This window comes from Plectropomus leopardus, chromosome 17, assembly GCF_008729295.1.
Source record: "Plectropomus leopardus isolate mb chromosome 17, YSFRI_Pleo_2.0, whole genome shotgun sequence".
NCBI lineage: Eukaryota > Metazoa > Chordata > Actinopteri > Perciformes > Serranidae > Plectropomus > Plectropomus leopardus.
Window position 1 is genome coordinate 20,000,216 of NC_056479.1, and position 14,253 is coordinate 20,014,468.

Here is a 14,253-nt window from a genome sequence, read left to right on the forward strand (position 1 = left end):
CTTTTATTCTCTTCAAGCTTTTCAGTAACATGAATACAGAAAGACTTTACATGGTTAGACTCTGGAGTGAATTTTTAAGAGTTATTTACACACATCCCATTCTTATAGTAGAGTCTGTGTTAACAGGAAATAGACCTGCGTGCACACTCTGGTATTTCAAACATTTACTTTTGCTGCAGTAACAAAAACAAATCAATCTCTCTCTCTGTGCATTCATCACAGTCAAATGCATATAAAGCACAACACAAGGTTTCCAGTATGGAAAATAAATAGTCATTCGAATCAGATAGAATAGAGTTGCTTTATGAATGTTCAGTGTCTTCTGATTAATCATTTAGTTCATATAAACATATATATTTACCGATTTTGCTGAAGGTCTTTGTGCACTGTCCATTTTCTGTGCTCTTGTTGGCAATATTTCTTCAAAGTTTGTGCACTCAACATCAAGTCATATTTTTATCAATACATCTACAGTAGGAAAAAATCATAATAGCTGTTGAATTTTCTGTCACCTCAATGCACCTGGTGCAGTTTCTCTTCATTTCCTTCATTACAGTGAAATTACGCAGTTACATTTCTGCTGTTTGTCTATTTTTTATTTTCCAAGTCAGCGTTCCAAGCAGGTTAACCCTTTGACCATCAGTTTTCTTGCGCTGCGTTCAGACGCCTTTCACAAGCATTTAAACCTTTGAACCCTCAGCAAATTGGTGCAATGTGTTTCAAAAACATGGGAAAAAAACAATGAGCAACTTGTAAGAAATGTTCCACGACTTAGTAGATTTAGAAAATTATTTTTTAAAAAGCTCTGGAAAAAATGTGATAAAGGAAAAAGCTGTGGGGGGACTATAAAATACATATTAAAAAGTATTTTTACAGAATTATTGTAAAATCTTAAGTGCTTTTTCCAGGTTGTTTCCTCGTTTGTCTTAAAAAACTTTCATTTTTCTTTTTTTCCTATTTTTAAAGTAATTTTCTTGTACGTTTTACTTATTTCTTGATCAGTTTTGTTTCCTTTTCTTTTTCGTAGCTCATTTCCTTCTTTCAGTGTTTTTGAAAGAAATCAAGCCAATTTGCTCAGGTTTCAAAGAGTTAAATTAGCTCCCATCCTAAGATTAGATTTAAGTTTCTTCATCATAAAAACAAAGCAAACATCAATAGAAACTTCATCGACTAGTAATCTCAGTTTGTGTGGGGGACGGGCTGCCTTTGGCTGCGTTCTTGCGGGTGACAGTGGAACAACGGGTGAGGATCTCCTGGGCCCGCGGTCTGGGGGGCACCTTAGGTGTTGACGGGCTCTTGTAGAGGTTGGGATCAGAGACGCTGGGCATCAATCTACCCTCAAGGCCGCTTGTCGGACTGAGGTGGTTCACCGTAGGGGGAGGCGTGCGGCTGAGACGCAGCTGATCCTCGTTGTAGCTCTGGTTCAGGCTCAGGTTGAAGGACGAGGAGCTCGCCCAGGAGGAGTTGAGTTCATCGCTGAAGTCTGTGCTGTCGCTCATAAAGCTTCCCTCGCTGTCCGCTCTCAGGACGCCACGACGTCGCTCCTCTTCTCCGTCCGTCTGAACCATGATTTTGGGCATAGGGGCTTGGTTTGAAGTCGTAGGCGAGATGCTGACTCTTGTGGTGGGTGAAGGGGTTCTTGCTGCAGGCTGAGGGGAAGGTTGTTCCGACATGATCTCAAGAGAGTTTGGTCTCTGCCGTATGTAGTTTTGGCGAGGTGACGAGGACCTGACGGGAGGAGGTTGCAGTAGGTTTCCTTGTGAGAGGCTGAGCTGGTTGGACTGCTGTTCCAGGCTCAGGAACTGGTTTGGGGAGGAGGCTCTGTGATCTTGATGGTGGCCTGTCATGCGGATCTGAGGGTAGGTGTAGGGCTGCAGGTACATCGTGGGGATGTAACCTACCTTACCATTATATCTGTGGAAAAACAAAGACGAGAATTAAGGGTTAAAATCAATGAGTTAAAAGAAATACTTCACCTATAAAATAATCATTTGTATATTACTTTCCCACCCTGTGTAAAATTGAAATTGTGCGGATTTCGTTACCCATCCCTAGTATTATCCATGTCTCATTTATCCAGTTTTATGCTCAGTACTTCCCGGTCAGGTGCATTTTTACTAGAACCCTTAATATTTAAAACGCTTCCGCATACTCTGCTCATGCATTGCATTGAGCTATCTGTTCGTGCATTAGGCTGTTTATGCATAAGTGTTTTAAAAAGTAAGGTTTTAACGAGAATGCATGTGTCTGTGGTGACGTTTTGATATGCTGTTGTTAAATGTGGCCCCCATTTACTCCAGTTCATCGAGAATTGTTGTAGTTTTTGGATTCTTTGCTCAGTGGAGGCATGTAAGAAAAAAATAAGTTTTCTTCCAATTTTCATTGTGAGTAATTGATATACAAACGATCAATTTGTGAGTGAAGGATTCTTTAAAGCTTTTTGTACGCAAGTGTATTTCCTTATGTCATGAAAGCGAGTCTCGGCATGCTTTCCATCGTATAATGAAGCTGGTATGATGTTTGACAAGTTCAGCCAAAGTCAGACGTGTAAAATACCTGATGAGCCACCAGCCGTTCTCAGACTTCTGCAGGACCTCCACCACTGCACCAATGGCCACGGTTATCTCATCATCTTTGGTGCGCTTGTAGCTCTTGACTGCAGTGTACAGCATTCCTGAGAGTGAAAGAAAAGACTTGAATAACGTCGTAACATGGTGGCAAGCATTTAAGCAACTAAGATAATAAATAAGCCAAGTGTTGATGCAGTAATGTCTTAAGATTTAAGTACTGTGTCCATGCACGTACCTCTTTCAGGAGTTCCATCCACATCATCTTCGTCATCATCATCATCATCATCTAGCTTCTCTAGGTATGGGGCAGGGAACCAGGCCATCCGCTTGTCGTCATTCTCCACAAGCCACCACCCTGAACCACCATGACCACATATTTAACATTTATCAGTCCATGTGGGTCCATTAAGTCTCTTTCAACCTTTAAGAGGACACTGACGTTCGCTCACCTGCTTTGTCTTTGATGAGTACGTCTACTTTTTCGTCCAGCGCCACTTTGAAAGGTTTGTTCTTGGTGTCTTTGGTCTCGTACGGGGCCACACATCTGTACGTCTCTGTGACGAACGGCTGTGTCACGTTGCCACCACCGCCAGGTCCTGCGCCTGTCTTGATTTCATCCTCTGATGGCATGATCATGATGCTGTGGAGAAGAGATGTGAGTTAATTTAGAGATAAAAAAAACGCTTCAGAAAAAAAACAAACAGCAGCTCGTGCTCAAATCTAATGCTTAAAGCAGGAATGCTGACTCGTCACCCAGGTTGTTTTTAAACCCTTTAACAGTCACACTAAGAAATGCCTTTGCAAAAAAAACCCCAACAACATTATATACTGTATATATTAACAAATTTCTCCAATTTATGAGGATTTTTCCCCCCAGTATAATACATTGTAAAAATGCAAAAGTTAATATAATAGAAATCTGAAAATAAAAGTAACTACAATAAATACATACAAATGAATAAACAAAAAATATATACAAATAAAAATCAATCTAAAAAAATAATCTATAGGATAATATATAGAATACATGGTAAAAAAAGAAATTGTCAATGTTTTATAATTTAAAAAAACAAAAATGAAAGTAGCAAACAAACAAACAAATAAAATAATAATTTATCTCGAAACAAAATCTGTTTAAAATGTATGGTAGAAAAAAACATAGTAAATTTAATATATAAAAATAGAATTTGAAAGAATCCAAAATGCATTGTACAAAAACATCTGCAATTTGCAATTTGATGGTAAAAAAATATCAACCGTGCGATTTAATGGCTGTTTAAGGGTTAAAGGCTCCTGGTGCAGATACTTTTTCAGCATTTAACATTATCTTGGTCCACATGCTTGCTAAGAAACTCTATTTTTGCAATTATTTTACATCTTCTACCTTTTTATGCTAAAAACTACAATACTCTTGTATATGTAACTTTTTTTAACCAAGGTTAGGGATAAGATGTGTTAAGTTTAGTTAGTTTCAAACATCAGCGACGCAAAAAATGCCAAAACAAGAAAAAAATGTAATTTAACTACTACTACAGTCACAATGCAAATAAGACATAATTAAACTTAGAGCAAGCTACTGCAAAATGTAGTCAAAGTACTGGTTTCATTGGATGTATTTCCCCAACACTGGCTGTGAACATGTTTAGCCAACCTGTTCTTGGCAAACTCGGGCTGCAGGTCCTGGTCTTTGGGGTGGAAGAACTGGATGAGGTCTGCAGACTGACACACCTGCGGGTCGCAGCTCAGAAGTTTGTCACAATATTTCTGCAGGAACTTGAGGCGCACGAGAGATTTAGTGGTACCTTTCTTCTGGCCACCCTGGTTCAACTTTTTATCTGAAAGCAAACAGGATGCTTTAAGTAAGAGTCCAAACAATGAAGTGCCATTTTAGACAATATTAGATAAATGAATAAATACATAAATATGAGCAGCAGAAAATAAAAAATGACTAAGGAATAAATACATAAATGGGGCAAAAATAAATGAACATATATATATATATGTATATTTTAATGTATTATTAGATATTTCATAGACTTAGGCCATGCATTTATTTCCTGCTAAGACTGCGGCTTTAATTTACCAACACATACCTTGAAATTTGGGGATGATTCTGTCCGACTTTTTCGTTTTACTCGCGGCCGGGAACGCTTTCTTCATTTGTTTCTGTCATAAAGAGACAATATCGTGGTTATTAACACATGCACACGCGCAACACATAAAGGAGCCACGGTATTTTATACTCACGTGCATTGTCTTGAATTCATCCAAAGTCCTGTAAACTACAATATCATTCTGGTCCGACCAAAGCACGGAGGTAATGTACATCTTGAAAAGAAACATGCAGATTTTAGTCACACTGTGGGGGTCAAAATCATCATAAAAATTAAAAATGTAAATATTTCTAGGCTAAAGCAAAACTCCACGTGCGCTTACTTTGCTCTTTTCCTTGTGCATCACTCCGATCATACGGACACTCATTGGATACCGCTGCGCCTCCATGATGAACCGACAGAGACTGAGTGTGTTGAATAGTCCAGTTGTTTGCTGCTGCAGAAAACTCTCAGCCTTGCTGGATTTTGGGACTGAAGCAGAGATGCTCCGCAGGTTTATTTACAGTCGCTCCACCTGCGCAGGTGTGGCGTCACGTCAGGCGTTATAGGCTACGTCACTTGCAGGAAAGTCCAGCGTTGCTCCAAATGTATTGTTGTGTGTGTGTGTGTGTGTGTGTGTGTCAGGCAGCACGTTCTTAGTCACGTTCTTGTTTTTTTTGTGGTTTGTGGTTCTGTCAGCAGGTGTTTTATTCATGGTGAATTTGACTCTGGGTTATTAAAGTCTGATGTGTGCATACAAGGTGAATTTGAAACAGGTGTATTTGGAGCAGAACAGTTGCAGGTGCTTTTCCTAAAATGATAGCTGATGACAGCTGAAGGGCAGAGGCTGAACCAGATGTTGTAAACATTCAGGACCCAAACAAGCCCCCAATAACAGCGCAGGCCTTTAAAGCCATTTTACCCATGCTTCTCTTGTGTTTAGTTGAGTTGTGTTGTGGTTGAAATATGCCAGAGTACCTGAGGAGACATCCTCGTGCTTCCCTTACCCACACACACTTATCCCCATTGACGTTAGAGTGCTAAACCCAGCTGAAGTTAGCAGAGTGCTAAATCCATGAACTCAACCCAAACCTAGGGGGGTGGGGAGGCATGTGACCCCTGGGAGATTTTTTTCTCTTTACAGCAGCTGCATGCACTGCTTTTTCTTCTTTTAAAATCCTAAATATCTGTACATCATTTAGGAAAAAGATGATAGTTGCAAAGGGAAAAACACATCCTGTAGTAAATCCTATTTTGTAATTAACTGCTCTCCATCTGTTTCACTCCTGCCTCCTAAAAAGGGTAAAAAAAATGTCATCTGATGTTTCTATTTTAAGTTTCATAATAGATTGATAATTGATTCCTACATTTACTGAATTGCTTTCAACCTCACCTGAAAGTGCAACCAAAACAACAATGCAGTTAGTTTCGTCCTTCACACACACACACACACACACAGAGAGAGAGAGAGAGAGAGAGCGATAACTGCAGGTTTCACTCATTACAGCCACAAAATGCATAAAAGTAACGTGCCTTTAACATGAAACTGTGGCAGCTTAAACACACAACTCTAATCGACATTAAAATGAATCAGACGGTGAGTTTTAATGTCTACAAAATACTTAACAGTTCTGAATAAAGTACCAGCATTGTTAAAGCCACATAAGGAAGTTGATACCTGCATTGTTTTTTTCCATTTGTTTTGGAAAGGAATAAATGTTTCCTCCTCTCTTTGTTAGCTCTAGCACGTACAACAAACACAAGCAACACTTATCAGGCACTCACTCACTTTATTTTTAAATTTAAAATTATCTAGAAAGCTCCTTCGCTGGTTAATCATCAGCCCATTGGTAACCATGAAAAGGAACTCCAAAACAAAATATTTGTTTTGACTCTGAACATTTTTTAGTTCAAGCCACAGTGGTATTTTTACCACTAATGTTAATACTAAAATCAGCACAGTGGTATTTTTACCACTAATGTTAATACTAAAATCAGCACATAAAACTGGTCCACTGTGTAAATTTGACCTAATAATAAAGGAATGGAAGTGACCAGCGTTTACTCACGTGAATATGCTTCTTTTAGGTATTTGAATAACTACCTCCATTTATGTGATGTGTGTGTGCATGAGCGGCTGCAAGGTCAGGGGGATTGCTCTGTATTTTTGCTTTTTCACATCACTTTTTAGTCGATTTACTTGACAATAATAAGTTTATTAGATTTTATTTTCTGGAGAAGGTGTAGAGGTTTGAGCATTTTGGAGCCGGTCATATTTGAAAGAGAGGAAGACTTGAGCCTTTTTGTTGTTCACTACTGACATCTAGTGCCGACTGCTGTGAAGTCTGTGGTTTTGAATCCTGCACACGGCCCAGGTGTTCAAAAGATTCAGTCTAGAGTCGGGAATCCAGTTTTTTACCATCCAGGATCAGTTAATCCATCATAACTTTGTAGCAGTTTTTCAAAGCAGCGTTGGATCGGATCACCCTGATCCAGATAAAACTTTTCAAGATTACAAAATCCAGATTACCAGTGCTCTAAAAGGGGATCCATTTCACACTGTAGGCCACTACTTCTGTAAAGAACAGGTCGAATAGCCAGCGTGGTGTGTGTGTAAATAGATAAATAATAATAAGGCCCAGATCTAAAAATCTGTTATTATGTTTATACTTGTACTTGAAAAAATGGACTTAATTACATTCCACCACTGTTCACATAAATACATACATAACTATTTTTCCAACTCTGGTCAATATATTTTTTGTGATGGCTTTTTATAAAGTATTGTTTCTACTCAATAGTAATTACTAACAAATAGCAATATTTTAGCATCAAAATTCATAATTAATCCAGAAAGTAAAAAAAGGAAAAATTAGGGTAAATAAGCTATCAAGAGTGAATTGAGCATCAAAATAGAGCGTGTTTATCAAAAAATAAATAAATAAATAATCTCAGAAAAGGATCCGCAAGGATCACCAGCAGAGGTTTGGTCTGAGCCCCCAATGTCCCCAAATCCTAAAAATGCCCCAACCTACGTCCTTGCTGCAGCAGCTGCAGGTCCAATTCCAAACCGTTGCCCTTTGCTGCATATCATCCCCTCTCTCTTCCTCTTTTCCCACTAATAGCTGTCATATCAAATAAAGACAAAAGCTAAGACAAAAAAAGTTTTAAAAAAATTCTGATTCTATATTTCTGTACTGACAACTCTCAAAAACAACAGTGGTTTATCAAAAGCATGAAGTAACACCACGAATATACAACCGTGTATGAAATAATTCACTCTTTATTTCTCCTCACACAATGCACTCATAACTGATTTATCATACATCATCTTCCTTTAAATCAGGTGTTCAGTCAAGACTTTTGATGACCCACTCCCAAATAAACATCTGTTTCTTACATTGCACATTCTCTCGTGTTCTCCGTTATGTAACGTCGTTCGGATTGTGGCGTCTTCAATCCACAAACTTAGGTTAAAAAAAAAAAAAAACAATTATAGTGCCAACATTATTCTCACAACCAGTTACGTCCACTTGTCATGCTGCAAGCGACCGAGCCAGCTGAAAGTCTATAAAGCAACACTGAGGCAGGCGGAGTACATGCACGCTGCAGCACAAAACTTTTATATCAAGACAAACCGTCAGAATCCTCATGTGGTTGATCAAAAGTTCATTCCTCTCTTTTTTTTTTTTTGCACATTTTCTCCCCAACACCGAAATATAATTTCATGATTTCATTTAAATAAAACATTACTAACCTAATAATTTGTCTTTTTTTTAAAAAAAGGAGGCTTTACAAACATTTATAATAGTAAGGCAGCATCAAAGGTTTCGTTCTTCCTCCATCTCTCGTCACTATTTTAGACTTTTCTACAGGAGCCACAAAAGGTGCTTCTTTTAACACGTATTTTCCACTGATGATTGTTGTGTACATGAACATATTATATGGAGCGTCTTGTCTTTCGCCCGACTGTTGTGCCTTTGTTCAAAGACAAAAAAGCACTAAAATAAACCCATTCTTCCACATTTAAATTCTTTATCCACAGACTGCATTGAAGATCAACATTCAAAACACTGCATTGCTTTTGTCATGGTCTAACTTTTCCAGTCAGTCGAACTCGACAGAATCTCTGATCTTATGGTCTACTGTTTGTCGACACCAATTACGTGACTAAAATTTTACTTTTTTGAAACTAATTAAGTTGGAATGTATTGTCAATCGGCTGAGCTTCAAATGCTGGTATTAAATAAATCTTCATTTTTCTCATGAATTTCACTAAAGGTCATTCTCTGTTTAAAAAATAAATAAATCTCTCTGGAAGATAAATTATCTGAAAATCTGACATAAGTTAGGTGCTGTTTGAAATCCTACCGATCAGTGACCTTTGGCTTGCATAGAGAAATTTGGATGTGAAGCCATTTGAAGACTTTTTGTTGAGTTGTTAAGACAAACAGCAGCTTGGAAATTGTTGGTCATTAAAGGAGCAGTGTGTAGGATTTAGCGGCATCTAGCTGTGAGGATTGCCAAGCGTGAACTCCCGAATTCCTTCAGTGTTCATTGTTTAGGAGGTTTTTATTGGGAGCCAAATTATCCACAGAGGTCTCTTCCTCTCAAAAACACACAGACCAGGTGATTTAAACTGGTAAAAATACTGAATACAGTTGTTTATGTTACAAAACGGTGTTTCCCGGCACCGTTTGGTAGAAGGTCCACTAGCCCAGCGCATGATAATACGGGCTTATCTTTCTTTTCTGTGAAGCTCTAGATGTTCAGGAGGTTTTTACCATTAGCTGAATTATCCACAGCGGTCTCCTCCTCTCAAAAACAAACTGACATCGTGATTTAAACCAGTAAATCACTGAAAAAAATCTGTATTTTTCTGACGCCATCTGGCTTGTGATGGAGGGGCTGCCTACTACAGTAGCTGACGCGAAACTAAAATGATCTACAGCAACTACGTGATTTGTCCATTCTGGGCTACTGTAGAAAATCTGCAACTCCCTAAGTGGATATAAACGGCTCATTCAATGCTAACAACGATTTTTATATTCCGGTGATTAGACGCTACAAAAAAAATATATTATTATTATTACTTTCAATTTCTGACAATATATCCCTCTTAATTCTACACACTGGACCTTTTAACGACCTGTCTGGAGGTCAACATCGCTGTGATCTCGACCCAGCCACCTGCCACATTCAGCTGTTGGTTTTCAGTTATTCAACACGTAAACATCCAAACACAACATCCCTGATTAACAGACCACAACTCACAGTCTCACAGACCTTGCATAAAAACTAGATCGCTGCTCATCATTGCTACTTTTGCAACCTTTTTGGCAATAACCCCACCATCATACTCAGCTATGGGGGTGTCAAAAGTCATATATTTAAAAAAAAGATTATTTAAATTAAGCTTGACTGAAACAAACTCCTCCCTTTTTCTTTTGCACCTCTTAGCTGAAAGGCAATTATGTTTTTCGCATCACCACTGAATAAAATCAGACATACATTGATGTCCTACAACAGGGAGACAGATCCTATGAGAGCGCAAACAAATCACAAATAAAAACAGACTCAAAGAAAAAAGGACAAAATTTAAAATGAAATCTGAGGTAAACGTGAGCTCTTCAGCGACTGTAAGAACCACTCATCTGTCACTGATCTTTGTCTTCCTTTAAACGCTTTTCTCTCCGTGCTTTCTTTCTTTCAGTCCACCAGAAGAGGGTCTGACCACGTTTTTCAATCCCTTGCAGCTGAAAACGGGTCAGCTCCGATCTTGGCACTAAAGGGCTCTCTGTTGTTCCCGTCCCAGGGCAGTGTGAACTGTCCCCTCTTTGACTCGATACTCGTGTGTACGTTTGTCACCGGAACTCATAAATAGGCATACTGTGCTCTCGGACATGGTTTAGGTTTAGACTCTGGTACCTGCAGAGGAAAATTGAGAGTAACATCAGCATAAGAAACATGTAGTAATGTGGCAAAAGAGACTGACTCTGGTTTGTAGTGTTTGGTAGTTACCATTCTGAGCTCCTATGGTAATAATAGCCCTCGATAGTGGCTGTGGACTTCTGGAAACAGATGTAATAGAAACCGGCGAAAGAGGCACCGCTAATGTCTTTGATGGTGTGGTCTGGAACTAGAAACTGCTCCTGAGAGGAAAAAAAGAGAGTGGTGGTTAGACCTCGAAGTTAACACAAGCAGAGAGAAAAGTGACAGGAAAATTATGAACGAACCTTCCACCTCATGAAGACATAATCACTGTTTTCCAGCGCTTCGTAGTCAAAGTCGTCCGAGTTGAAGCTTTTGGCAAATTTGTAAAAAGGCTGGAACTTGCCCTGGTGAGAGTTCATTTAACACTGGTAAGAGACGATAACAACGCAACAACTGCAGCTAAGATTGCAAAGTCTTATTTCCCGAAGTGTAAATTATCCTCATTAATCACTTCATGCTTCTAAAATGGAGCAACTCTGTTTACATTTTCAGTTATTTTCAAAAGAGAGACTTTGCACACACACACACTTCTATTTAAAAAAGTCAAGTTTATTCATTGTGTACTACTGTCTACCACCATGAGACAGTTACACCAGGAAAATCTCATACTGTTGAAACGCTAATTACAGATATGAAAATATTATGAATTTGATACGGGTCATGTTAACAGCATATTCTTTTTGGACATTCAGAAAAAGGCCTTTTTCCAAATATAGCATTTTCCGATGAAGACGTGGAAAATACCGGTATAATTCTGGTTTTAGGAGCATTCTTTGGACATGAATACAGTGTATTTGAATTATGCTACCAAGTTGGGCTTTTTGCTGCTGTTTGCCACACTGTTGTACACAAACCAGCTCTGCAACCAGTTTGCAAGGTTGGTGTGGAGATGCATGCCCAAATTTCTGGTCAGAGGAAGAAACATGCCTTTATTAAACATTATGAAATACATGGATTTCAACTGGTTTTTGGATGTGTGCAAATACTGCAGTGCCAGCCTCTTCAATAATGTGTTCGACGAATGCACAAGCGGCTCCAGATTTCCATATTTTGACGTGATAAAAAACATGCAGGGGCACATTCATGTTGGTATTCACAGCTGCATGCTAACAGGAATATTAAAGGGGTATTCGTTTTCATTAGCCATTGCCACAGTACAGTGTCCTATTTGGCTGTCCTGCATGGCTGTCAGGCTGTGTGGGTTTGGTTTCCCAAGCAGTAGAGCCTGTGTTAGTTAGAAAGGGGCCTGCCAAATTAATTAGGAGAGATGATTCAGATCAGGTGCAGCTGATGATAAATCTTTCTGAATGCCAAGAAGAAGACAGCCGCTGGAGTCTCCTCCTTTCCCTATGGCGTTTTATCTCCAGTTACAGTACACGTGTTTAATGTTTACAAATGAACCGTCAACAGAACGGCCACACTACGCAGTGTTGGACCATGGAGAGCGAGCTGACTGAGTGACGGCCCTCGGATCAGGAGTGAGACAGCAAGGCAACAGGTAAAACCACGACCAACCACCTCCCTTACTTTTAGCCTAACAGCTGAACGCTACCTAATTCATATGCACTGGCAGCCAAGCCCTGGAAGCCCTAGACGAGTACTTGCCTTAAGTAAAAGTATCAAGTGTCCAGGGTTGTGTTTGCTGTGAATTTTGTTGTTTTCAGAATCAGGTCAAAAAAACTTAATACTTTACATGTAAATGTAGTCATGATGCCTCTTATTTCTTGACATAAACTTAATTATAACAGTTACCATGGGCTTTTCTCACAACACTGATTCTAACCAGCTCCATTTATTGTTAATTAAGACGTAGCCAAACAAAATTAAAAAGTCACGAGATGTTGATGCAAGCCACTAAAAACATCTGCAAATACTAAACCAATAAATGCACAGACAATGCCACACTATATGTGTGCTCTGTTGGTTAATATTCACAACTTATTAAGTCATAAGGCATTGATTTAATCATCAAACCAACATAAAAGTCAAACAGGACATACCCAGTGCTTTCTGTCCACATCCTCATCTGCGTCCCACTTCCTGGTTAAAAAAGGCCGTTTTCGACTGATAATTTCACCAGCAAAGAATGTTGTGAGAGTCGGATACTCCTGTCACACGGGGAGGAAAAAGAAAGTGGATACATTCATAGCGGTTCAACCTTGCTTTCAGAGTGTGTGCTTGCAAATTATACAGCAGGAGGCACACACTTTGTCCGTACTCTTGTTTTTAATTTTCTCATTAACAACTTGTCAGTTTGAATATGACTCTTTACTTTTACAGAGACACAGACACATCCCGCCTACTCCTCTTTCACTGTGCCACAGCAAAAATTTGCTCCAGGAACCAGCTGACCCTTTACTCCTCAATATGTTATGTAATGTAATGGGTATACAGTTGACACAGATAAGCTACAGACTGTGGTGCAGACCTGAAAAAAGAGGTTAAACCTCACGACCTCACATTTGTCTAATCTTTGTCACTAATTTAGCCAGCATCAAGCCAGCTGAAACCAGTTCTCAGTCCCTTAACCATGAAAACCAGTTTGTACTTAGCATTTGACAGAATAAAGGTCAGTCTTACTACATTTGACCTAGTTTTATAGCTCACCTCAGTCAGGCCTTTGATCTTCAGGTATCCACACAAATAAGAGTCCTCCACAGTCACATGCTGCAAAGAGATTTAGGGAACACATAGTTATGTATCTAAAGTGGCCCAAAAGCACATTTGCAAATTGGTTTTCTGTTTGTTTTTCTCTTTTTGGAATACTGTAATAAAAAAGTGCAGGAATGGCAGTGTGAACAGAGATAAACTGTGCAAACAGGGCATGCAGAAGGACATTATATTTCATAGTAGCAACTTTGTTGACATTGCCATCAAAGTCAATGCTAGTAAATTAAAGCCACATATTTGGGTAGCTAGTTGCACAAAATGCTATCGTGTTTGGGTGTTATCTGTAGTTTAAAATATGCGACGAAATAGTAAAATAATTAAATTAGCCCCAAATTCGAAATCTCACAGTAGAAACAAGTTACCTCGCGAAATTGGGTCACCGTGTTAGTGTTACATGTCAACCGCAAAACGTTAAAAATGCTAACGTCAGCTATGTTAGCAAGTTAGCAACTGGGGCTACAAATATGCTGACTTTGAATATGACAATAAACAAACTAATATTTAAAACAACAAACAGCAAGTGCGCATGTCAATCTCACGTTACCTGCATGACAACTTCAACGTCGTATGAGTTCCCTTTGCTCTTCTGGTAACCCCGAAACTGTGAGCCGCTGTACAGCAGCGATGTGGCCACCCCCGGCTGGTAGGTGTTGATCGGGGCGGGGGGGACAAGAGAGGCCGAGGATGAGCAGGCCGCGCCGGTGGTACTGCAGCACTCTGCTCGGACAGGCATGATGAGCGCTAAAGTGTCACCGTCAGCAACCGTCATGAACTTTGTGACTGAGCACACCACAGCTGGACGGAGAATGGGTCCTGACAGAGGGTCTGCCAGCTGCACTTAATCCCCGAGGTCCCGAAAACTACCAAAGACTGAGGAGAGATACTGCAACGTTTGATTTGAGAATACAGCTTCCCTGAATTTCATT

The 14,253-nt window shown here is 39.4% G+C and overlaps 2 protein-coding genes across 2 annotated transcripts; both read right to left on the minus strand.

The window, feature by feature from the left end:
- Positions 1 to 1,022: 1,022 nt before the first annotated feature.
- LOC121956933 (NADPH oxidase organizer 1-like) lies at positions 1,023 to 5,142 on the minus strand. Its single transcript, XM_042505377.1, has 8 exons — positions 5,007 to 5,142; positions 4,818 to 4,898; positions 4,664 to 4,736; positions 4,222 to 4,405; positions 3,020 to 3,210; positions 2,806 to 2,925; positions 2,557 to 2,674; positions 1,023 to 1,914 (listed from the first exon to the last, which is right to left on the minus strand). Exons 1-8 carry the CDS (start codon positions 5,070 to 5,072, stop codon positions 1,164 to 1,166), a joined length of 1,584 nt encoding a protein of 527 aa, XP_042361311.1. The 5' UTR covers positions 5,073 to 5,142; the 3' UTR covers positions 1,023 to 1,163.
- A 2,786-nt stretch (positions 5,143 to 7,928) lies between these two features.
- gid4 (GID complex subunit 4 homolog) lies at positions 7,929 to 14,214 on the minus strand. Its single transcript, XM_042505767.1, has 6 exons — positions 13,872 to 14,214; positions 13,265 to 13,324; positions 12,658 to 12,765; positions 10,900 to 11,001; positions 10,685 to 10,815; positions 7,929 to 10,591 (listed from the first exon to the last, which is right to left on the minus strand). The coding sequence occupies exons 1-6, from the start codon at positions 14,094 to 14,096 to the stop codon at positions 10,528 to 10,530; spliced, it is 690 nt and encodes a 229-aa protein (XP_042361701.1). The 5' UTR covers positions 14,097 to 14,214; the 3' UTR covers positions 7,929 to 10,527.
- Between the last annotated feature and the right edge of the window lie 39 nt (positions 14,215 to 14,253).

Bases quoted from the DNA above. Each gene is read 5' to 3' on its own strand.
- gid4 (XM_042505767.1), bottom strand. From the start codon at position 14,096: ATGACGGTTGCTGACGGTGACACTTTAGCGCTCATCATGCCTGTCCGA. The intron at 12,766-13,264 runs GTGAGCTATAAA...CCCGTGTGACAG, and splicing joins AGATCAAAGGCCTGACTGAG to GAGTATCCGACTCTCACAAC. The intron at 10,816-10,899 runs GTTCGTTCATAA...TTTTCCTCTCAG, and splicing joins ATGTCTTCATGAGGTGGAAG to GAGCAGTTTCTAGTTCCAGA.
- LOC121956933 (XM_042505377.1), bottom strand. From the start codon at position 5,072: ATGGAGGCGCAGCGGTATCCAATGAGTGTCCGTATGATCGGAGTGATG. The intron at 4,737-4,817 runs GTGAGTATAAAA...TCTTTATGACAG, and splicing joins ATGAATTCAAGACAATGCAC to AAACAAATGAAGAAAGCGTT. The intron at 2,675-2,805 runs GTACGTGCATGG...TTTCACTCTCAG, and splicing joins GGATGGAACTCCTGAAAGAG to GAATGCTGTACACTGCAGTC.